We start from the raw sequence: 24,907 nt of genomic DNA on the forward strand, positions 1-24,907 counted from the left end.
ACCTCAGCTGCCACCAAAGGTGGAGGGCCACCATTTATCTTTTGGGCTTTTTCCGTCTCCTCAGCAGAGGATGCTCTCAGCACCAAGCAGCATTACCTCTCTGTCCAAGGGCTGCCTGAGCCAGACAACACCAGTCATGCTCTCCACTGCAAAGAACCGGCTGGCCTCCTCACCGACCACTCCGAAGACCAGTGGATCGTTGTCCAGGTCCCGAGCCAGCAGTTGAGTGATTGAGGAACCTGGGAGAGATGGAAAGGAAAGAAATAATGAGCAAAATGGGACAGAGAGAAAGAAATCCTGAAAGCATTCAGCTTGTCAGGGAATTCAGGTCTTCTGCCTTCTTCCCTTAAAGTCATCCCCAAACTTTTGCCGTGGTGGTACAGTGCCTCAAGCAGCAAGGGGAGTCAAGCTGTGCATGGTCTTATTGTTCTCCCTAGCACAGGTAAACAAACCACAGCTCATCTCCTCCCTCACCCTGATCAAAAGAGAAAGTCACATGAGCTCAGCAGAAGTATGGCCACTTTGGGTTCTAGAGACAGTGGAGGAACCCATGTCCCTTCTCAGTAAGTGCCTACGAGCCTCCCTCACACTCTCCCCCACCAAGGAGCATCACCAGCAGATACAACAACATTTCCAGGTTAACAGCAAACACCCCAAGGGCAAGAGCACAGACGTGACACCCACAGGTGCCTCAAGGTTCAGGGATTCAGTAGGGCCTGGAGCCAGACACAGACATGGGGTTTGTTTTAAACACAGCAGCTGCAGCAAGTGCTGGTCTTTCTGGCAAGCATGGAGCCCACGCACCCAGAGAGCATGAGAGGCGCTGGGCCAAATCCAACACTGCCTTCTACTAAATCACATTTGAAACCATCTTCTGCAGCATCCTGAATATCCTGGACAACAGAGACCTCGCTCAGCCATCCCTTGTGGACATGGAGTTGTAAATGTCTCTTCCTAACGGCACCCGAGAGGCAACCCAGACCCTCTGAAGTTGCCGCATGGGGCCATGTTTTCTCTCTCTGATCTCCACACCACTCCTGGAGCAGGATGATTTCTACTGCTTCAAAAGCGAGGGACAGCCACGCCCCCTTGGAGCCTTATTTCAACCCCATAAGAAGCTCCTAGAATTATTTTGGGCCTCTCCATGACAATTCTGAGAGCAAAGTCTGCTGTGGCAGGTCAACCATGGCTGGCTGCCTGTTGCCTACCCAGCTGCTCTCAGTCCCCTCCTCAGCAGGATGGGGAAGAAAATAGGAGAAAAAAAGCTGCTGGGTGGAGATAAGGATGGGAGATCCTCTTGGCCATCTGGTCTCGAGGATGAGAGTCAACATCCTCTATGTGAGCCATCTTTGGTAATATGAGAGCACTCTGCGACCCCAAATCATCTGGCCAAGGAGAACAGATGCCAAAATTTCATCCATCTGGGAAGAGGAGGGAAGCTCTGGCAGACCAGAGGGAGAACACAGCAGCACAGGTTGGCGAGCAGAGCAACCTGGGCAATTACCTACCAGTTGGCCTGACATCAATCACAGCAGAAATAATGGAAAAAGCTGATATGATATTCCATTAATAAAGAACTAAACGATAGGAACATAATTAATGCCAGTCAACACAATTTTATGGAAAATAGGCCTTGTCAAACAAACCTGATTTTATTCTTTGATGAGATTACAATTTTGGCAGATAAAGGTAACTGCAAAGAAATAATAGATTTTTGTAAGACATTTGACTTAGCACTGTGTGACTTTCTGATTAAAAATTTAGTGCTGTATGACAACGATGAAGAGCACTCGAGCAAGGACCCAGCTGCCTGGCAGGTCCCAAGGCCACCAACTGTGGTCAAGGGAACATCCTAGCGCAATGTAAAATTGCTGTCAGTACAAACTCGGGTGACAGCATGGCAAATAACAGGGAGAACCGAGCAACCAGGTGAAGTGCTTGGTAATGTGGGCTTGTTTAGTAAAAATCTGTTTTCATGCTTCAAATGCCCTCAAAAAAGGCTGGCGAACCACAGCTGCAGAGCACAGCACCCCAAAACCAGCTGTTCTGGCGAGCCTGGAGGTCCAAGCACACAAGGAGCTCCCCTTCCATGGCCTGGCTGGCAGAGCCACAGTGCTCTTTGGGCACTCTGAGGCATGATTTTAAGGCTATGTAGTTGGTTCTGCCAAGGCTGCAATTCTGCAAGCTGCTAGTCTGGCCTCATCGTCTTCAGGACTGGATGCAAGAGGGAGCCACAAATGTTCGAGAGCTAGCAAAAATGCTTTATACCTAACAAAGACTTCAAAAGCTTGAACTGCTTCATTTATGACAAATAAGAGTAAGATGACTCAAGACATCTCAAGCACATCCATGAAGAGGACAAAATGTAATACTTAAAGATGAATATTCCAGAGCATGAAAACACAGCAAGAAATCAGTGCCCAAAGCCAGACAAATTTCTATTTGGAGAAGGAACAGCAGTTGTTTTAAAAAGAGCAACCACAATTAACCACTGGAAAAAACATTCCTTCCACCAACACAGGTGCAAGCAAGTGACGATCAAAGACATTTTGGACAAAGACCCAAAAGCAAGAGTCGTTATTCAAACCACTGTGATCAGCTGGTTCATCTGCAACATCCCCATCTCGTCAGTGAAGCCAACACCAGAGATACAAAGCGAACCTACACTTTTTCAAACCTTGGAGCCTTGATATGAAACAAGCTACTGGCTTGGTTTTATTTTGCAGGACATCTGAAGCCAACTTTAGAAAAGGTTTCTTTGCCCCAGGAAACAAGCAAGACTCTGATGGTCACCATGGCAGTGAAAACCAGTAACTAGGACAAGATAAATCCAGGGTCATACCTCTCTATTCTGCCAGATTTAATGGGAGAAACAGACTTTCTCCCTTTACATCTCATTCAAAACCCCTAGATTAACAGGGTATCTTCAATTCCCCCTGGAACTGCAAATACTTCAAACTCCAAAAGGTCTCGGTTGCATCTCAGTAGAAGGAAAACGATCTTAAAAATCCTGCTGAATAGAAAACCATGTCCCACCCAGTTCTAATCATAGTAGCATTCATGGCTTGTGTGCTGCAAACCCACCTTGCAAAAAAAAAAAAAAAAAATCAGCCACCAAATGAACATTTAACTCTTCTTTGTCTCTTTGCGTTACAGCTATCTCCCACTGCCAGGGAATTTAGTTCCTAAATTCAGGATAACCTGCAGAACAAGGAAAGGCGTTTCTAGGCAGAGTGCATCATCCCACCTGCGTTTCGTACTCCTGCCAGCCTGCAGGCGTGCAGAGTTATTTCCCTGTGAAACAGCACGTTGAGCTTGACTGCTCTCTGGTCCAGGAGTATCAAAATCAAGGACAAATTTAGCAGGTAAAAGAATAGGAAGGGAAACACATGAGGAACATTGAGAGCCTACACACTCCTCAACTTTCCTTTTATATGTTAGAAACAAGAAACTTCATTAGGACATACACAGGGCAGCTCAGAGCATTAAAGTGCATGCTGCACTGTAACACAAGAAAATACCATCTTAAACCCTCACAAGTGAGGCCCCAAACACTAAGAGCTCTTTACCCATTCCCTTACCTGTCTATCAGCCAGTAGTCACTGTCCTAACTTAAGAGCACCTCCAAACTCATTAAAGGGGGGGGGGAGCAAGAATAAAATACAGATCAAAATAACAAATTTAATGGAAGATAATGAGGAACAGACCTTTGAAATAAGAAATGAGACTTCACAATCCTTTTGTCATTTGCTGTTCTAATTTTTGCAAGCTTTACCCCAGGGGAATGCTAAGCTTAGGTGCGTGGTGTAAAGCAGGCGTGCAGGGTGCAGCGAGAGAGGACTGCAGCAGAGCACGCTGGGCTCCTTCACCACTACGACAAAAGTTTGCGTGAGGCACATTCCACTGATTTCTTCGGCACCAACTTATTGAATCCTACTTTTTCTCCAACATCTTTTTTCCCCTCTCAATCTACTGCACCAAGGGAGGAGGAACAGACTAGCTGGATAGCACAAGGCGAACACACAGAAGGAGCATCTGTGCCATGGTCACTGTTCAACAGACCACAAGAAATCCCATTTTACAGGGTGATCATGGGGAAGGTGCTGTTGTCCCACCCGTAGGTGAGGCCAGACCAGGGGAAGCACCCAGCCCAGCAATAAGCTCTGCAGCTGGACTCCACACTCCCCTTCATGGAAGTGACACGGGAATTGCCAAAGGATTGCAAAAGCAGCGCTAACACCTTCATGTGCGTGTGTCTGTATCACATCATAAAGCAGAGGATCCTGCTCAGACAGGGTGTGCAGAGCCTAAGGACTGCCACGTCTGTTGGAAACCTCCTTCGGGTCACTTGCCTGCCCCAGCTCTCCCCAGGGCCACGATGAGGATGCTGTGGGATCCACCCTAAGGCCAAATACCAACCTGGCTCCAGCAAGGGATGAAGTAACAGGGACAAATTATCCTTCTGCAGTGCAAAGTTATAGGCTCCATTTGTTTCCCCTCAGGAATCAAGCTGGGCAGTTAAGTGTCTTGATTCCACCAGATAATCACAATTTATTTTGTCTCCTTTTACCTCCTTTCTCTCAATCATGGCTACTTCTCCCTCTTTCTCACACATACACAGATTTTACTCTTTCTCCAAGTCTTGAACTTTGATTGACCTCAGGAGCTTCTTGTTGTTGTCTCTTGTTTTTTTCTTGCTAGGATTTTACAAAATTTTTTTAGATTTGGCTGCTTTATGGGGTGTACTCTGCCCCTCCCCCTACAGAAACTCCCATCGCAGCATCTTGCTTGCAGCTGTAAACCTGTATATTTTTCTTGCCCTTCCATTTTGCCAAGGAGGAAAGTAGACAAAAGGAATGTGCCTTCCCAGTTCCTCTCAACTGGTTTTGCTTTCAAGAGGGGGATAAGAAAGGAGGAAAAGCCAGCTCTCTGGGAGGATCCCAGAGCTCCTGGAGGGTTTGGGAAGAGCTGAGCCCCAGGGAAAGAGTCGGATAATAAACAAGCTGACAAGAGCAAGATGCTGACACCCTCTGCACAGGAATGGGGTGGGGTGGGATGGAGGGCACTGGGATCCAACGGAAGGGGCAGGTTTCTAATTTACTTAATACGATGCTCTCTTAAAAGGTCTGATCCATACCCAAGTGGAGTTAATAGGAATCTCTCTGCTGACTGCACTGGCTTTTGGGCTCAAGACTTCAGGCATCAGCTACAGTTTAATATTAAGAGTGTTTTAATCCCTGCTTTTAAAAGCCAGGGCCTGTTTCTCCTTGGCTCGTCATTTCTCACTCCTCCCAAGCTCTGGATCATATCTGTGGGCACAGTCACCATGCGGCTTCTTGGCTCCCCATCTTCTGCCACTGTTACTGAGAGCAGTCTGAAGCCTGCCAGCACAACGGGCACCCAGCTTACAGTCAAGGGGGTTTACAGAACAAAAAGCCAGAAATTTCTGAGTAGCAGCAGCAAACAGATCAGAGGCACCGGACACGCTGGGGAGCGAAGCAGCAGGGAGACAGCCCTTATGCCAAGAGCAGTGCCTATGGTCCTCAACCAAGGTCGCAAGCTGGCACAGAGAGACCTCAGTTGCTATTCAACTTCTCAAACCAACACAAATTTATTTACATAAAAATCATTTTAGCATCCACACCCTGCAGCAAGGAGCCCCCTTACATGAAGGCCATCACCATGTTTTTCCTCCAAAGTAGCTGCCACTAGATTTCCTTTGTTCCCCCTCCTTCCTTCCTTGGAAGATGGGACAATCACACCCCATTCACTTCTTCCATGACACTCCTGATGCTAGCTGCTAGCCAGCAGCCCTGCCTTTCTGCCCCAGTTACCCCAGCACCAGCATCTCCAATTAGCCCAGTTCATCGCAGCAGGCTGGGCTGTGATGCACTTGGTGTCAGGATTTGATGGATCTGATCTTGAAATTCAAATCCTGCTCTTCTCATTTGTCACCTGCTCCCTTTTCTTTGTCTGTAATTCATTTTCTCTTTCACCTTTCAGAAAAAAATAAATTAAGAAAAAAAGTCCTTCTGTGATGTTTTCCCGAAGATTTTTTAAAAGAAAAGATGAAATGCCAATATTTCTGTGCTGCTGAGCAATCTCTGAGCCACATGAGGGAGAGGAAAGGACAGTGACTCCCTAGCAAAGAAAAATCATTTCAAACAGGAGGCCACAGCAAGTGGGAGCTGCTCCCATATTTGGGATAAGGCTTCGTTATTTTCCCAGAGAGGACAAGCCCAGAGCTGGGGACAGAGCACGCGCAGGAGACCCCATCTGACGCGACGCAGGGAATGAGGGTGCGGGCAGAGTGCAGGCAGCTGGGAGAGCAACCAAAGCACACTTAGGCTCGGGAAATCTCTTGCAGGCATCAAGGTCTCTCCATCTTCATGGCTGCTTTCCTCCCAGTCGGTCCCAGCCTCCTGGAGCCGTTTCCCTGCCCATGCCACAGATGGCCATAGCTTACGCAGAAGATGTGGTCTTCCAAAGGGTAACCACCACACGCTCCCCACTGCTACTGCTGGGGAGATCTTACTCCTCGCAGCTGGAGCATGCCTTGGGAGAACAATAATAGCAAAACTCCTTCCACACAAGCATGCTGAGCTTAAACCCTATCCAACATCATTTAGATACGCTTAGGGATACCCAAAAGCACACCACAGGTACAAGGGCAAACCGCTTATCCCTCTCCAAGGCTTTCTCCCACAGCAGGTGGCTGCCAGCTCATTTCATAAACACAACCTCAACAGATAGTCTCTGGCCTCCTTCTCAAAAAGGGCTCAATCACTTGAGCCAAAACTTTCCAGAACAACTCGGCAAAGAAAGTTTCCACTCCTACAATTCAAGTTGAGCTCAATGTTACACACTTCTCTTTCCAGGTGCTAATGGGAAGCATCAGCTTACCACACCACCAAGGCTGCCTTCACTCTTATTACTGTGCTGCACAGTGAGTGAAAAAGGGCAGGGAGACACCAGCACCTTTTAAAAAGAGTGTCAGAATAAATAAATGAGAAAAGAACAGTTTCGGCTATCAAGAAAAAATAGGAGGTCTTCACCAATTATGGCAAAAAAAATCCCAGGACAAGCTGGTCCAGGAACCACGTGCACTACTGCCATCACCCATCACATACAGGAGAGAAAGGTGCCAAACACAGAGGTGACAGAGAAGAGAGAAAACAAATCTGTGTAGTCAGAACCATTTCTGAGGGAGTTTATCAAACTGGGAAGTGAAAGGCAGAGCAGAGATGTTTTCCTAGTTCCTCAGGTGCTCAAAGCCAGAGCAGGAGACAGAGCCTGTAATTTCTCTGCTACATTTAGTTATTTTAAGTAGGGAGTCAGTGTCGAGACAGAATCCATAAGCAGACCTGACAGCCAGCAGTAAACCTCAGAAAGAGGTACTGCCAGCCTTCGTACCCCCCAGCTCTCGTAAAGACGGTTAAAAGGGTGTTTAAAGCTGTTTAAAAGGAAAAGTGCAGCAGCGGGTGAAGAAGAGCCAAGAGTTCACACCAAGAGCAGCTATATCAGAGGGATTTTTTGGTTTACTTTGCTATTTAGCAAGCACTTCAGTTAACTTTACAAGAGAGAGTGGGGGGAAAATACAAAAATCAATGATATATTGAACTTTCTTGACATTATCATTGAAGTAAACAGAATACCTGAGGCTCTCCCGGTTGATGCTGTGCACGCAGTCACTGGGCTGCTGGCACGCAGGCAAGGCAGAGAAGTGGCATCCTTCCAATTAAAGTCAACACCTATATCAACACGGTTAAGACAGAGCAATTTCCCTCCATCAACCTTCAAACAGGCCTCACAGCAACACAGATATCAAGCAAGCTCTCCAAAACCAGTTTCAAATGTATGTCTTCATGCCAGTGCTGTCTCTTTGCAGGGGATGGAGGTCACAGCCTTTGCTCACTCTCTGGCACCTCCTTGGCTTGGAGACGGATGTTTATTAACCAAAACTCTCCAACTGGGCTGCTGAAATCACCAGTATGCCTTCGTATCACTGTGATGTCTCCAGATCTGCCTGGAAAAAGGGATTTATAAAGTGCTCATCCCTGGGCAAACCCCTACGAACAGCAGCGGGCTCAGCAGGCCTGCCTCTCCTTTCTCCCTGTCTGCTCAGGCAGGGGATCCAGTGATTCCCTGCCCTCTGGTTCACTACAAAACCCACTGCCCGTCCCTGGGACAAGGGAGAACATCGATAGTTTGCAAAAACTGAAAGGACCTTTGTTTCCTTTTGTTCGGGAAGGAATAGGCTGTACCAGCATGAAAGAGGGAAGTAAATAAATTGCATCAAAAAAACCCCAGGAGAGTAAAATAAGAAAAGAAACACTTGTAAAAGAAGGAATCGGAATCTGTTAAGATATTCCCAGTGTGAAAAGGGTTCCCGCACTTAAAAAGCCCTCTTAAAAATAATTTCCTCTCCAAACTGCCTGGGAGCCTCATAATTACCAACAATGATCAGAGACCCATTCATTTCATCCTAAAATTAATACATCATGTTCGGAACGATATCGCATTAATTTATCACAAGATTTATGAAACTTGTACTTTTTTCTAATGAGTTTTATGCAAATTCTGCTCCATCCATTGTTTGCACCATTAAAAAAAAAAAAAAAAAAAGTTCCCTTGCAGAAGCTGCTCTGTCAAAAAGTCTCATTCACTTTTATTGATATCTGTCCTTCCCTCTTCAATCCCAAAACAGGAGGGGGAAGGACAGGAGCCAGTTCTAGCTGGGAGGCCATCCTGTTCCCAAGCAGAGCCTAGAGCCCTAGTGAGGAGAGCATCACAAGGATGAAGTCTGCAGATGAACTAACTATTCAAGGCCCTTAGTTTAAAACTAATTTTAAAGGAAATTAACTGGTGATTCACTCACACCTTTGAGAAGGGTCAGAGAACAAGCGGAGCAGTGGGGAACTGCGAAATTAAAGTATTTAGACTTTTCAGAGTGGAAAGACTGTGCTTGGTAAACTTACAGAATAAATACTGAAGGGCAGGGCTGGGGAATAAACACCATGGAAAGCATAAGCACCAAGCATGGGGTTATAAAGGGGGAAATCACATTAGATTAACTTGATATTTTACAGCAGAACTGTAACTGAAGACAAGAAAGCACAAGACACCCCGTCAGCCCAGAGCAGCACTTGGTGTAGCGCCTTACAAAGCCTGAGGTTTCCTGAAGACCAGAGCAATTCTCAAGAGCATAGGCAAGACGGTACAAAGCAAGACCATTTCTCAGTTGAACCACGGCAGGAATAATGCCTTCATTTCTGCCAACTGGAAATCAGACTGAGCTCTTCATCAATACCCACACAGCTTCGCCTAGGAGGCTGGGAAAGGGGATTCTTGAAAAACCCTAAATATTAGATGCAGCCTTGCTCCTTGGAGCTGCCCTCAGGCAACTATTAACAACTATTCATGAGACATACGCATGGGGGTGGGAGGAGGCAGGATGAACTGAAAAAAAGCGAAGGAAAACATAAATCTGGGGTTAGCAGAAACATCTCAACAGTGAAATCTACTGAGCTGTTAAATAACGGCAAAAAGCCCCAACATCACCTGGGGACTTCTAAAACTGGCCTGGAAAAGGTGTTCCAAAAACGATCCAGAAACAGCCCCAGAAGCACTGACTAGATGAGATCCAAACCCCGATTTTAGCAGCTCCAGGGAGCAGGGAGGAGGGCACTCGCCCCCTGTGAAGGCAAACCCATTCCCTCTGCAGGGCTGTGCTGCTGAGTGTCTCCGCGAGCACTGCTTCACGCCGAAGCACCCTGAACAGACAGTACGCTCCCCGACTCGCTCCTCAAGGAAAATCTAGCTAATGCAGTCTTGATTAACATTTCCAACACAAAGTTTAAACCCTAAATCCATAGAATATCCTTTTCTAATTAATTTTTGAAATAAGAAACAGCCCAGAAAGCCCAACCTCTCCACCTCCCTCCAAAAAGAAAAGAGCTCAGTTTTTAACTAATTAAACATGTGTAGGTCAAAAGAAACTGTTACAGGTACTAGCATGGAGGGAAACACCTCCCAGTTCTCTGCATGAATGTCGTGCCTCAGTAAAAGGCAGAAAAACAAGATCATCAGTGATGGTGAGACCTTCACCCTCATCTTGTCTTCTCACCTGGGCACTGGGCAAGCTCCAAGGTGGAGACCACTGGATGGGACTCAGGACACCTGGTCACTGGTGAGATATTTAACCAAGTCTACTCAATGCTGGGGAGAGGTGTTCACCACTAAACCCGCCCTTACACTACTGATGCTTTCCTACCTCATCAAAGGGGCCCATGACACACACACACATCCGTCTGTACAAACCTCACTCGCTCCCTTCCCCAAATGCCATTTCTGAAGGCAGCTTTTTGAGGTACGAACGCCTACCTTGATGGCCAGCTTTTAGAAGACCACACTCCTTTGAAAAATGGATACAAGTGTAGGCATGACACCCAGTTTATTTAATGACCCACCCACCAGAGGCTGCACAAGTACTTTCACAGTAGGCACTCCCAGCAATGACCATGGCCATCCTCTCCCCAAAAACTCAGGACTCTCCCTGGCAAGTTAGTCAGGGGAAGGATTTGCACCACAGAAAACAGAGCATTCCTTCAAGTTTCATTAAAATAATAGCTGCACTAAGGAAAGCCAAGCGTCCCTCCTTAGGGTCACAAAACTTTTTCTTTAAAAGACATGGTTCCCAGCTGTCCCATCAATATGAACCAGCACGGGCAGGGAGCAGGACATCCCACCTCTTATGGGACAGCTAAGGGTGCTCATGGACACGGTGAGGAGACCTTCCTCTCAGGAGTTTTATTGACTACACACAGAGATGGGGTTTTGGGAGAACTCCTCCAAAACAATCATTCCAAGCTGTTCCTTCGGATGAACTCTAAATTAACATGGATCTTGAGGTCAGAACCACATGGTTGGCGGCTTTCTTTAGTGACTGCTGTTCACGTACAACTTGTTTGGTCAGTTGCCATAATTTTTTGTTTCTGGGAGCAGAAAACTTTTTTTTTTTGGTGTGTGTTTTTTTTTGTTTGTTTTTGTGCTCCCAGAAACAAAAAAAAATTATGGCAACTGATCAAACAAGTTGTACAAGCAAGCACAGAGACTAAACCAACAGCAGCACAGTGCTGGGGTCAGTCCCACTCGGGGAGCCAAAGGGCAGAGGACTATTCTTCTAAACAGAGCCAGGCAAGCTTGCCTTTGACTGCCAGCTGGCAAGAACAGAGATAACAAGAGACTCCTGACCCTGCCAGAGAAATCATGACACCATGCAAAGAGCTTCACAGGTCAGAAGAAACCATTTCAATAGGTGACTTGTTGTGGCCTCCCTTTTTGACTACTGAGAGGTGTCTTGCCAGCTAAAACCAAGTAGCAGCAGGGCTGCCGAGCACCCGTATTTCAGAGGTATCTGCCAGTTGGACATAAAGACTGGGTGGCCAGCTGAAGCAAGGCATGCCCTCTCACTAGGAAAGATTGGACAACGCTTGCCTAGGGGTTAATCGAGCCAAAACATACCATCAAGACAAACAAGATGCCACCATCCTTTCCAGAAACAGGGATCCAGAGCAGGTGGAAGACTGAGAGTTACCATGTGTCCAGAGAGTACCAACCAGCTCTGCCAGCTGGGACAGTACTGAGGACTGAAACCAAATCCTAGCTCCAGGGATTACTTTCTACTTAGTGGATGCAATGATAGCTAACAAGGAGCTCCACTGAGATCATTCAATTGGGAGTCACCTCTCCTCAACTTGGAAAAACAGGGGTACATGCCCACTGCAACCTCCCACTCAGCGCAGAAAGCAGGAGGGCAGAGGAGACTAGAAGATGCAGCTGATCCATCATCCGAGAGTTCATTGTTTCTCTTTGACCGTATCAAGCTTTCTAGAAATACACTGGGGCAAACAAAAGAAAAGCAGGACCCCAGAAATTTAGTTAATGAGCTGCTTTGCTACGTGGTGTAAATAAATGATTCATGAGTAAGATGACACACGCAGTAGTTTGCATCTTTCCTGGACAAGGTAACATAGCTTTGTGTTAATTAGAAAAGATAAGCTGTTCTGCAATTAATATGAGGTCAGAGATAAAGCTCATTAGATTGCAACACCTATGGACCAGGTCCCAGGACCGTCCCGGCATCGAGCGGGACTGCAAGACACCCGTAGGGTGTAAGACATCCCCAGAACAGTCAGGCAACGATGCCAGCAACAGAGAAGGCATGCAAACATCGGTGCTGAATTGTTTCATCAGTGGGGCATCGGTAAGACACCAGCTGCGCTCCAGTAACAGGGATGAGCCAGAGTGTAAAATGCCACCTCTGAAACTGTGCTGTCTGCGAGCTGCTTCCTCTACCAGCAACCCTGTCAAGCTGAGGAGCTGATCAATATGAATGGGGAAAAAAAAAAAAAAAAAAAAACACGTCAGCAAATTTTACTTGCGCAAGTGAAGTTTAAGCAGGATTCATTCATGTCTTGTTTGAAATCTCATCTGCGCTTTACAAAAGATGCAACATCCTCAAGGCTCTCAGTCTCACAGGGAATACAAAACCTTTAGTGCTACAGCTTGCCTAGGGCCCAGCTGCTCCGCTCTCTGAATGGTTCAGGGGAACAAATAAATATAGCCATCCTCATCCCAAATATTGCAGGGTATTTTGCTCCAGCACAAGCATGCTTTGGTATGTGCGTCAAAGTCCCAAAGCCAGAAGTAAATGGTTCCAGAGGTCAGATTTTTGTCTGCAGACTTCAGATACATAAGCAAATTGGCCTTGGACTGTCACCGTAACTCTCTGAGGTTTCAAAACATGTGCTGGGTGATGAATTCTGCCTCGTTATAATGAAGATGCAGTGAAATCCCTTCTTGATTTATCTCTCTGGAGTTGAGTTAGCACCTCTTGATCTCCAAGATATGGTTGCAGTAAAAGCAAGACTTAGAGAAATGGGCCAGAAATTTGAAGTCCAAGGCAGCCAGTTCTGGAGAAGTTACATTTCCTGCTCCTCTCACCCCTTGAAAAGTAAGCAAAGCCTTGAAGAGAACTAACCAGATGCCTGGAAGACTCTCCACAAAAGTGACAGCCTGGGGAAATACAATATGTGCAACTCATTAACCCCTTCAGCCATCGGCCCTGGCCTTGAGACTGCCTTCTTCCAAGCACAACCCAACTCCTTAGGGCTGGCAGCGACCGCCACATCTTGGATGGCGCATTTGCTGCCATGCCTCCCTCCCTCTCTCTTCCTCACTTCTCAAATGCCAAAGAGAAGGTGGGGAGAGACTTGGCAGGTGGTGCCTGGGTATCTGAGGCACAAGCTTATCTGCGTCCCCGCCACAGCACCGCAGTAAATTGCTTGTTGATAAATGAGGCTATTTAGGAGCAAGTGATGCCAGCATTACTGTTATTAATGATGCCGACGTGGAGAGACATTTAAGAGCGGCCCCATGTTCTATTGTCCTCTCGCCTGTGAGTAATGGGGCACTTCAGCTACGGGCTTCAAAACCAGCTTGGGCTGTTTAACAACAGAAACAAAATAAGACTGAGGGAAATGGATGGAGCGCACTGGACTGATGACTAACGTACTGATAAAGCCAAGCTCCTTCAGTAGAATTTGGGCAAACCTCCAGTCTTTAGATGAAATTAAACAGAGAGCATTCCCCGTTTCCAACCACCAAAGCTCTTCCACTCATCTCTGCAAGCTCCTAGCAGACATGACACAAGGCACAAGCATCTTGTTCTGCCAATCTGCAGTCCTGTGCAGCAAATCCACCCAAATAAAGGGGAAAAGTCAAGCCACAACAGCCTAAACTGGAAGCATCAGAGGTCCAGCTGTACCCGCAACACGTGGTACGCACTAGAGCACAGCAAGGGTGATGTTTGTTGAAGCCTGGGAGGCCTTCACAGGGCCATTACCTCACTTTGCACGTCACAGATGTCTAAACGTGGCCAGGAGGACAATGAGCGAGAAATAAAGAGGCTGTTTATTGCAAAAGGAAACCTTGGAACAGAGCTCCAGAGTCGCTGGTGGGAGTGCAAGGCAGAGCACACAAGCACACAGCTGTAAACTTGTTTCTGAGTTAATATACCCACGAGTGTTTTTCTTTTCCTATGGAAGCATACTCTTCTGCAAACAAACATCTGGAGATCTCCGTTACAGCTGGATCATTATCCCTAGTGACTAAAGCATTCAATTAATTTAGCCTTTCTCATTTGTGAGTTGTCTGCAAATAGACTTGGATTTGCAGGAATTTATTTGTTATTTGAATATGTTCAGTGAATGGTTTATTAAAAACATATTTCAGACAAAGGATTTCTTGCTAAATGCTCCTACAACTGTTGCTCTGAGTGTTGGCAACTGGCTGTTCGCAGCATGTAAATGGTCACTGTGGTCAGGTGGGAATGCCTTTGCATCTTGATGGAATGCAATGTACCTCCAGAAAGAGCTTTCCAAGGGTCTGTGGAAACACCTGCACGAAAACATATCCTCACGCAAATGCACAGCATTCTGCCTGCCTGAATTACCTTAAAAAAGCACAAAACAACTCGCACTGAAGTTGTCACAAAGAGAACAAGAACAGAGTTGAATACCGGGATTAACTGACTATGCAAAACACCAGTGAAAACACCTCTCGGTAGCTTCCACAACACCTTGTGAGCATCCATGGGGCTACTTTATCAGGATCCTATCTGCCCAGGTGCACTCTGTCTCAGCACTCCAGGGAACACTTGCTGCGGGAATTTCATCACAGCAGCAAGAGAAAATGGGGTGAGAGGGGAAGTAGTGAAGGGCTGTTTCCAAGACTGATGTAATCCCTCAGGCATGCAACAAGCCCAGACTCCTCATTGCCTGTGTACTACAAATTGTAGCCTATACGGTACATGTGACACGTCTGAAATCCCAGATCCTCCTACAAGAACAATTTTAGTCTTCTACACAATGTTGCTCCAAGGCAGCTGTCTCCCTTGCTGTCCCCGAGCTTTGCTCCAGAGATCACCACGTTTTGCCAGAGAGTGAGAGGTGACACAACCCTAGGTAAATCTTTACTGTTTAAGAACAAGTCAATTTTTATGTTTTGGACAAGTGAAACAGGTTTTTCCATGATCTTTGTCACCATGTCATGAAGATAGAGGAGAAAACATTGCACAGGGAAGCGGCGATGCTTGCAAAACCCTCATGGTGCAGACCTAAAGCTTTGTGTGGTGAGGCAGATGAGCAGCAGCAGGCAGGACCCTGTCCCAGGGACGTCAGGAGGGCTCAGTTTTCATTCATCACTTACTTTTACAAGCTGCCATTTGTCTATAGTGTTACATTCACTTTAGGGACATGCAGCAGGCCAGCCAGATGACCCAATTTTAAGAGATACCAAGTGGAAGACCTTGCGTTCCCAGTCCTCTACCCCCATGTTCAACAGTAGACTTCTCAAGAGCTCCACCTAAGTCACCGTGTCAGTCACCTCAGCAAGACCTGCAGCCTAAGGCACACATTAGCCTGGGACATCCCCCATGGCCAAGGTGACCTGTGCCAGCCTAGCTGCCTGCAACTCTTTCTGCAAGCTGAGTTAGAACAGCGAGGGCCACCCTTTGGAGCTCTGTACCCCTCACCTGGTGTCCAGACCAGCCAGTGCTCAGAAAAACTCCCTTAGTCATATGTAAAAACAAATAAAACTTTAAAATCTAAACTGAAGACAAAACTCCATGCAAAATCCCAGCTGCCGGGTTGTTTGAAGGCAAAAAGAAAGCAATCACTGAGGTTTCACAGGCTGTTCTAAAAGTGGAAATCTATGAAGAGAAAAGTGATCCAATAAGTCACAGTTTTAGGCTTTTTCTTTCAATTGCGCAAAGTAAAGACTTTCAAAGCTTCTATTTCTCCTGAAGTCCTGACTGAGGGAGAAATGGTTATGACCACCGTATTCAGCATTTATTTGCCAACAGCTACTTGTACACATCAGAGACAAGTCCCAGGCACCTCTGCCCCAACAGCTGCATCATCCACGTTCAGTTTTTTTCTAGCCCCTTTGCCAGCACCAGCCCCTTCACAGCACCTCAGAAACTCCCTATGCTTCTCAAGTGCCCTCTCAGTGATCTACAACTTACGCTGCAAGCTCCTGTGGGCAAATTTGGCTTCCTTCTCTGCTTTTTTACTTCTCTCCCCAGTGCTGGGCTTTGCACAGCGCTGCCCTGAATATCTCTGCACCATAAACACGTGCTGGAGGGGCCAAGGACCTGGTCTGAAAGTAATACCTGCTCAGAACAACATTCCCATGAGGAAGACTAGGCTCTAAACAATGTGTGCCTTCCTCTCCAGGGTACAATGGAAGTACAGACAGGACAGCTAAGGGTTTTAACTGTGGAAAACCCATTCGCCAGAGCTAAACGTTTCCTGTGCTATTTGACCATTTCCACCCTACTCTCTCCACCTGAAACTACAATTTGCAGACTGTGAGTCCATGGCCAGCCATTTGGCCCCTTGGCTCTACAGAAGGACCTCATGGGGGTGTGAGTCTTAGTGCATCAGACCTGAAAGGATGGGCAATCCTGCGGCCCTGGGGACATTATCCCAGTAGCTGGCGGGTGCTGGCTATGTCCACAGCATTGAGACACAGCTAAAAGCCTCAGAGAAAAACCTTAAACTATACTCACTCCACCAACCCGACCACACCACAAGCACTCACATACAATGCTTCTTTATGAGCAGTGAGCATTTTCCTGCCATCAGCAAGAAATGCACCTCTTTTCCTCCTTCCCTTTAAAGGACAGCCATTCTCCTCCTCTTTTGGTTGTCCTTTATTCTAGCCCTTGTCCTTGGCAGGATGCAGAGAGCCCCCTGGCCTAGGTAGCTCTCAAAATTTCCTCAAATTTGGGCTGAGATTATATCTGTCATTATTAAAGAGCGCTAATAAGCCTTGTTAACCAAGAGTGAATGCAAAAGGAATAAGGGAAGGATTTTCCTAGGACCCAAAGTGCAAAAAATTCATAACTAATTTAATACCTGTACCAATAAGAGATACTCATGCTGAGTCTTTTAAAACCAGTCTGACTCTTTCCATAAGAAAAAAAAAAAAAAAAGACACACTCTTCTCCTCTTTCAGAATTAATCATGAAGACAGTCACAAAAAACCAAACAAAATAATGTCACCAGGTGCAACAGAGGTGTCCTCCTGCAGCAGGTGGCAGCTGGCTGGATGCTGGCATTATTTGCCACTAACACAGCACTGAACTGGCAGCGACCCTTGCAAAGGCAAACCTGGTTTGGGTGTGCACAGCTGCACACCGAAGGAAAACGCATGGCTGCAAGGGCAGCCTGGTCCTGACGGGCACAGAGAAATTTGGGGTATAATGGAGACCGAGTACTGAAAAGGGAGAGGACAACCTCCCCTGGGCAGCGATGGGGCTCAGGACCACTGTGCAGCTGGACTGATCCCACGGGGGTCTCAGCTATTCCACAGCAATGATGAGACTTCCAGGGCTCCAGACCTAAGCCTCCCCACCCCAGATATTTTCAAGCGGTTAAAGACCTCACACAAACCTCTTCCTCCTCTTCCAGCTTGGTGTCTTGCACATAATCCCAGCCTTTTCAGGTTTTGGGATGCCTGTGCGCGCTCCCGGCTGAGGATGTTCTCCCATCTGTCCCATGTAGCTCCTCCAAACATTCTCACAGGCTTTCGTCAACTTCCCTGCTTGCAGCAAAAGCTTTCTGACATGCCTCCAAAATGACTGATGAGTTGGTACGTTGTTTTTGAGCAATTCACGTGCTTTGCCGGCACGCGGGATGACAGACCTTGGGAACCTGGGCATTAATACTGGAGATTTATAGTCAAATCTGTCACGGTTGGGGAAGCTTTTTCCCAAGAACTACTCTGTCTGAAGGTCGCTTTTCCCGGGCAATAAGTCCAAAGAAACTTTCTCAGCCACCTTGGCCCCCATCAAAGGGCATTCAGGACAGCAGGGGAGGGGGACAGCCACCAGTAAAGACGCTCAGCCGCAGGCTGCCCAGGAGTCCCAGAGATCCCATCTGCTCAGTGGGAAAGCACGTTATGCCAGCAGAGCCCCAGCTGCAGCCCCGCGCTGAGGAACAAAAGCACACCCTGGTTTGAGAGCCTTCCCCATCCCAAACTCCACATCCTCAACATATCGGGTAAGCATATACATACAGAGAAACACAGTCTGCCATCGGACCCAGCACAGCAAGTCACACCTGCTGGTGTACAGCGAAGATGTTTACAAACAACATCCACTCCTTCCAACCCTTCCTTTGCAAGGATCGGGAATCCGTTGCCACAAGACGTTTGATGCATGAGGCTACATCTTCCTATGCACAAATACCATCAAGGAGTTCATGGATGCTGCTGTTTGCTTATATTTCACTGTCAGCACCACACTATTATTTTTGTAGCGTGACTGGTACTGCAACTCCAACAGCCAACAGTTGCCGTAGAAATCGGGGTAAACCTTGAAAATACAACTTCATCCAGCACATTAACAAAACCCCACATATTTATCATCCAAAGACAGCACAGTCACACCGCATAATCTCTCTAGGATGTGATTTCCCCCTTAAGATTTCCCAGACATTCCTCTGGAGCTGACAACATCCCAACGAGCTGTGCCTTTTTGCTCAAAGCAGGGCCAAGCAGTGGAGCAGCTCTCCATGTCCCTTATCTACAGCACACGCTGGTTTGTTACTGTTCCTGCCAGTGCTACAGATAGCTGGGCTGGTGATGGTGGGGGGTGTCAAGGAGGGGAAAAAAAAAAAAAAGTCCTGGGGTTCACACAGCAGAGGAATATGTTCCTAATTACTGCTCCTCAGATAAGAGCTCACCTACAGGGGTCAGCAAATTTAGCTAAGAAAATCCTAATGGGGAGTTTTCTTTGCCCTTCAAAAGTTTGCATTACTGACTTCCCAAGCAGAGCTGGGATCTGATCAACCACTGGATTTGTTATGGCCAGAGGAAACACTGGACTACATGTGCCTCTGGGTAGGATGCACACACCTATCACAGGCTGAAAAAGCACACAGAGGACCTATATGCAGACTTATTTTGCACAAGTAGCTGGCCACAAAGCTCAGGCCCCATCACCAGAACTGCACCACTGAGGAATGGGCTACCTCCTGCTCTCTCTGTTTCTTATTCTTACTCCACTGTAACTTGTTTTGAAAACAGGCATTTGATTGTGGTGTCAAAGTCTCCATGAAGAAGGTAAAGAAGGCTGTAGCAGAGTCTACAGGCTCACAATTTGTGTTTTAAGCTACAAAGGTTTTTGGGGACCTGCTTACCCAGAAGTTGCCCTTGTCCCTGTTGTAGACCAAAGCATTCAGGACAAAGAGGGGAACACGGACCCTATAATTTCTAAGCATGACAAGGATATGAAATCTATTCACAGCCTTTCTGCTACACCCTTCTCCCCACCAAGGCGGGTGACAGGTACAGGAGGAGCTGGTGAGGAACAAGTCAGGAAGCCCAGCCATTTGCGAGTGCAGCGAGCCTTAGAGCAGGTAGAGGCAAAACACCTACTGGGAGCTACCACGGGTTGGGTGGCAATTTCACAGACCAACAGCTCAAACAAATCAAATAAACCGGCCCAAGCCAGGACTAGCTAGGGAGCTGCATATGAACTGGCAGCAAAACCAACTTGGTGGGCTGCCAGAAGCAAAGCCCACCATGCATACAGACAAGAGCCAGGACCATAGGTAGCTCCCACATGAACCTCACGGGATGCCTCAGAAAGATGCTCTCAGTGAAATGATTTCCACGAGAGGCTCTTTACGCATCACTTTCCTGGGCAAGTTTCTCAGGGCATGCCTAAAAGCCAAACCCTTTTCTAAAGGCCTCAGAAACCCTGAACAGGAAGATGTCTGTTGGGAAAGCTGCCTTGGACAACGCAACAGCTCTCCTGCCCTCCTTAAAGCGCATATCAAGAGGGTCTGATGGTGCATGTGTTGCTCTTCTTTTTGCTGGCAGACAGGATCAATTCTGACAGGCAGGGCTCCAGAGGTTTATAGTCAGAGCAACCTGAATAAAACCAACGCATCATTTATTCAGTCAGTTTTGGCCACCCCTAATAATGAACTGTCTGAGAGAAGACCACAAATTTTTCTAGGGCATTCTTACTTAAAACAATAATCTCTGTGGATAATTCTTAGTCTCCAGCTTGTTTAGAAAGCACAGACTATAAAGCCAGGCCATTTTAGAAGGATACAACTAACAGTGTACCCTTTTTTCCCCTTGCCTGAATTATCAGATCAGGTTTACAGGACAAACAGGGATAACTCCAAATCAGAAATTCGCTTTCTATTAGTACTGTTGGCAATGTCCATAGAACACTGGCAAGCCGCCAACCTGCACCTCACACAAGCTACCTGGTAAAAAATTCAATCCCCACAAACATGTCTGTCCTTTGCAATGCTTGTCCAGCTTGTCACAAAATCAAAGACCTGCAACAATACTCTATCAGAGAAAGAGACTCCCTAAAGTGAGTCAGAAGACTGTATGGATGGTGACAGACCAGACTGCTTCATCATTTCGTACTCAGGGTGGTTTCCAGCCTAGCTTATGTGCCCTGGCATACAGCAGTCATTTGGATAAAAGGTATGGAAGGGAACAGGGATAAAATGTACAAGCAGAGGCTTTTTTAAAGCTCTTTTTTCTCCCTCACTGCTTTGAGCTGAGCTCCAGAAACCCTCTCATGCTCTCCGAAGCAGCCAGCGGGTCGCCTGCCCACCTCCCCCTTGGCATCAGCCTGCTGTGCCCGGCACCGCCAGCTGGGCAATGCCGTGATGCCGAGTCCTCTCCGTCTCACCTGATCAGTCACTCGCCTGCTCATTCCTTTCAGATTGGACCAGACAACACCTGCTGCACAGCGCGGCTCCTGGTGTGGCTCCTTCCCTGCCTCCCCAAAGCATCTCCCCCGTCCGAGGAAGGCGGGGGAACCGCACACATCCCCACGTCCCCGCAGACGACAAGCCACCCAGGGGACAAATGCACACTTGGCCAAGACAGAAGGGGAGAGCAGAGAAGAGGCAGATTTGCAGGCTCTGATCCTGGGAGCCTGACCCCCGCCTCTCTCTCGTTATGGATGAGGTAAATTAGCTGTGACATTCATTAGCTGCAGCTCCTAATTAGTGAAAATTAATATTGGTTTTGATAGAAGTGTTGGCTGAAGCTCTCACAGGCAAAGGCATTATTGACCTTGTTATCTCGTTTAATGGCAAGTTACAACACAGAAACTACTTTTCGTGGAGTCGACAGATTTCAGCCACCTCCCACCCTCCACATCTCCCTTCCCACCACTGGGAGACATGGCCCCAGCCCCTGTCAGAGCACCCACAGCCCCGCTGGTGCCTGTGCCCATCCCTGGCAGCATCCCCAGCTCCCTCTCCAGGCACACCCCAAACCCCCTCCCCAGCAGCAGCTGTTTCCCTTGGCCAGCACTTTTCCACTGTAAGGCAACAGTGTTTTGAACCATTTCCTTTCAGCCAGGCAATAATAAACAGTACAAACCTGTACCGAGTTTTTATAACTATAATAATCTCGCTGGAACAGTGCTAGGCACCCCTCCCTGCCCAAGGATAACGCTCCTCCCAACCGGCCTTTGGGCAAGGCAGTCCCTAGCCTCCCATGTCCCATCCCATCGCCCCAAGTAACTCCAGACTCACCAGAGAACTTGCTTGCCACCACCTCTACTCAGAGTTCACAATAATAAATAAATGAGAATAGCTGCAGGCAGTGTCAATCACCATTTCATAAGAAAAGAAATGGGAGCAGCATCCCTTGACCTCAGGGATCCCTGCCCTTGAAGTCTGAGAATCTGAAGGTGGCTAAGCAGCAAAGGAACAGACATTACTAAACAAAAGGAAAACATTTGCTACTAAAGTTATGTATAAAAAAACCTACACTACATTACTCACACATTAATAATAATAAAGATGTCAAACTGTCAGATAAGAAGTTAATCTCATTCAAAGCACAATTAAAGATGCCATTATCCAACCACCTGGGGCCACTTCCACTTTTACAATGCGGTGGGTTTAACAGATAACAGGGACAGGACCACGCCTGGAGAAGCAGCTCGCCCAGCCAAGCCCCTTGTCACCACCTCACACAACCTCACCAGCACCCTCCAGCCAGGGCAGCCAAATACTGATGTTTTTTTCTTGTTCAAAAGAGGCAGTGTGCAGATCTGTGCTAACAAAGTGCGGGATTTTTAGGGGTGGGGGTGCATTCCTTCATTTCTGGGATCAACATCCCAATGAAAATTGTCCCTTTGCCTGCCTGGGTGATGCCACTAGATACAGGATACCCAAAGGGCAAACCAGAACTGAACCATCTGCAGTATCACTGGTCCCTGGGGTGAGCTTATATTTCAGGAGGAGTGGGGGGGAAATGACCCAACGCTGAAAAGCAGCATCTCTGGCAGATACCAGTTGACTTTACAGCAGGATGCCCACCAAGCACAGCACTTTTGGCTTTTGACATGAACAGCAAAAGGACCCCAAGCCTTTTTTTCCCCAGACTGCTGCTGCTGTTTAAGAAGCCAAGGCCAGAAAAACTGAGCACTCGCTGCTGATTGCAAAGCCACAACCATCAAATTCTGGCTCTTATGGAAGTGGAAGAAGTTTGCAGAAAGCAAGCCTCTCCTGGTGTCGTTATTGAAGGCATGGCTGACCACGTCAGCCCAAGCACTACCCTGCTACTGCCTGAGGGATGCAAAGTCCAAGACAGGCTGCTGACACTACATGCAAGGAAACGTCTTCTCGTGCAAAATGTCCCTGTTCTCCTCAAACCCAGGGATCTTTGTATCATTTTAAGGAGAAAGGTGCACAAGAGCATCCAGATGCTAATTGCTATTTATACTGCAGGACAAGCCAGCCTTCCCCACCTTGGTGGAGCCTGCAAAAATGTACAGCTCCCATACGCTTCTCCAGCTCAGCAGCCTGGCAAGATAGACCAGGTTTCTGTAATATTTAGCATCACACACATGTGCTACTGCCATGCTTTTTCAGTCTTGGAAAGGAGCCAGTATATTTTAAATCTAGTCACAAAGGACAAAGTTAAAAAAAATAGTCAAGGGCTGTCCTGAAAGCAAGACATTATTCTCAAGCTACATTAATTCCATTCAAGACTGTTACACGTGTCCCATTGCAAGCCCCTCACAGGGTTTCCTTTTCCACTGCATAGCATTTGACATTGTCCCCCATGACATCCTTGTCTCGAAATTGGAGACAAGGATTTGACAGATCGACCATGCAGTGAATAAGGAATTGGCTGGATGGCCGCACTGGAAGACTTGTGGTCAACAGCTCGATGTCCCAGTGGGGAGCAGTGATGAGTGACGTCCTCAGGGGTGGGTGTTGGGACCGGCACTGTTTAACATCTTCATTGGAGACACAGACAGTGGAAGCGAGGCACCCTCAGCAACTTCACTGACAACACCCAGCTGTGTGGTGCGGTCACACACTGGAGGGAAGGGATGGGCCACCCAGAGGGACCTGGACAGGCTGGAGAGGTGGGGCTGTGCAAACTTCATGGAGTTCAACAAGGCCGAGAGCAAGGTCCTGCCCATAGGTCGGGGCAATCCCCAGCACAAATCCAAGCTGGGTGAGCAGTGGGTGGGGGGCAGCCCCAAGGAGAAGGACTTGGGAGCGTTGGTGGATGGAAAACTGACTGTGAGCCAGCAATGTGTGCTCACAGCCCAGAAAGGCAACGGTGTGCTGGGCTGCACCCAGAGCAGGGTGGGCAGCAGGGCGAGGGGGGGGATTCTCCCCCTCTGCTCCGCTCTGTGAGACCCCCCTGCAGGGCTGGGTCCAGCTCTGGGGCACCAACAGCAGAAGGACACGGACCTGCTCGAGCAGGGGCAGAGGAGGCCGCGAAGATGCTCGGGGAGCTGAAGCACCCCCTGTGAGAACAGGCTGAGAGAGTTGGGGGGTTCAGCTGGAGAAGCGAAGGCTGCGGGGAAAGAAGAGCAGCCTCCAGGGCTGAAAGGGGCTGCAGGAAAGGGGGGAGGGACTCTGGATCAGGGGTGTGGGGATAGGATGAGAGGTAAAGGTTTTAAACTGAAAGAGAGTGGATTTAGATTAGATACGAGGAAGAAATTCTTCCCTGTGAGGGGGGTGAGGCCCTGGCACAGGTTGCCCAGAGAAGCTGTGGCTGCCCCCTCCCTGGCAGGGCTCAAGGCCAGGTTGGACGGGGCTTTGGGCAACCGGGGCTGGTGGAAGGTGGCCCTGACCATGACAGGGGGTTGGGATTGGATCTCTAAGGTCCCTTCCAGCCCAAACCATTCTATGATAATGTATGAGTCTCTGTGCCATGGGCTGGGGTGGGGGTGAAACACAGCAGAAGCAAGGCAGGAGACAGAGCCCATTTCCACCATCCCCACGCCCAGCAGAATCCCAAAGCAATGCACAGGGGGGTCCCTGAGAACTGGAGATGCTGTACTGAGGGCTACAATAAAGTGAAGGGCAAGACTAGAAATGGAGACATGAACTCACACAGCCAACTAATGACTCGCTCAGTCCAAAAAACTCTCCAAGCTGATGGCATGTTTTTGAGTGAAATTGAAAAAATCTGGATTTTTCTCACAACAACAAAATTCAAATCAGCAAATTGTATTTAAAATGCTCCCTTTCCACACCTTGCAAGCTTTCTCTGCAACCAGAATAAGTTGTCTCTTCTGCCTCGAGGTATGAAACAAGTAGCATGTGAAGCAAAATAAAAATATACACCTCCAACTTACAACCTGGAATACAAAACCAAATTCCTTCCAGTTGAGGGGATGGTTTTTAAAAGCAGAAATGCTTCCCCAGACCCTACCATGAGTAGCAAACTACTTCTGGCCTTGGGAAGAGGAGTTGCTCCCCTCCTGTCCTTTTCTGAACAGGACAGATAACTCAGAGACCAACTCAGCGCAGCACCTGCT

At 47.7% G+C, this 24,907-nt stretch overlaps 1 protein-coding gene across 4 annotated transcripts in view; it reads right to left on the bottom strand.

Moving 5' to 3' along the window:
• CDH23 (cadherin related 23) overlaps window positions 1-24,907 on the bottom strand; it is a 203,146-nt gene that overhangs the window by 162,371 nt on the left and 15,868 nt on the right. For all 4 annotated transcript variants that reach the window (XR_003398737.1, XM_026851852.1, XM_026851851.1 and 1 more), the window contains exon 3: window positions 97-239. Coding sequence is in view for 3 of the 4 variants with exons in the window: in XM_026851852.1 (XP_026707653.1) it covers window positions 97-239 (143 nt within the window). In the remaining variant the exon portion in view is untranslated. The remainder of the gene's footprint in view (window positions 1-96; window positions 240-24,907) is intronic.

The sequence above is a fragment of the Athene cunicularia genome, assembly GCF_003259725.1.
Source record: "Athene cunicularia isolate RWA chromosome 6 unlocalized genomic scaffold, athCun1 chr6_part2, whole genome shotgun sequence".
NCBI lineage: Eukaryota > Metazoa > Chordata > Aves > Strigiformes > Strigidae > Athene > Athene cunicularia.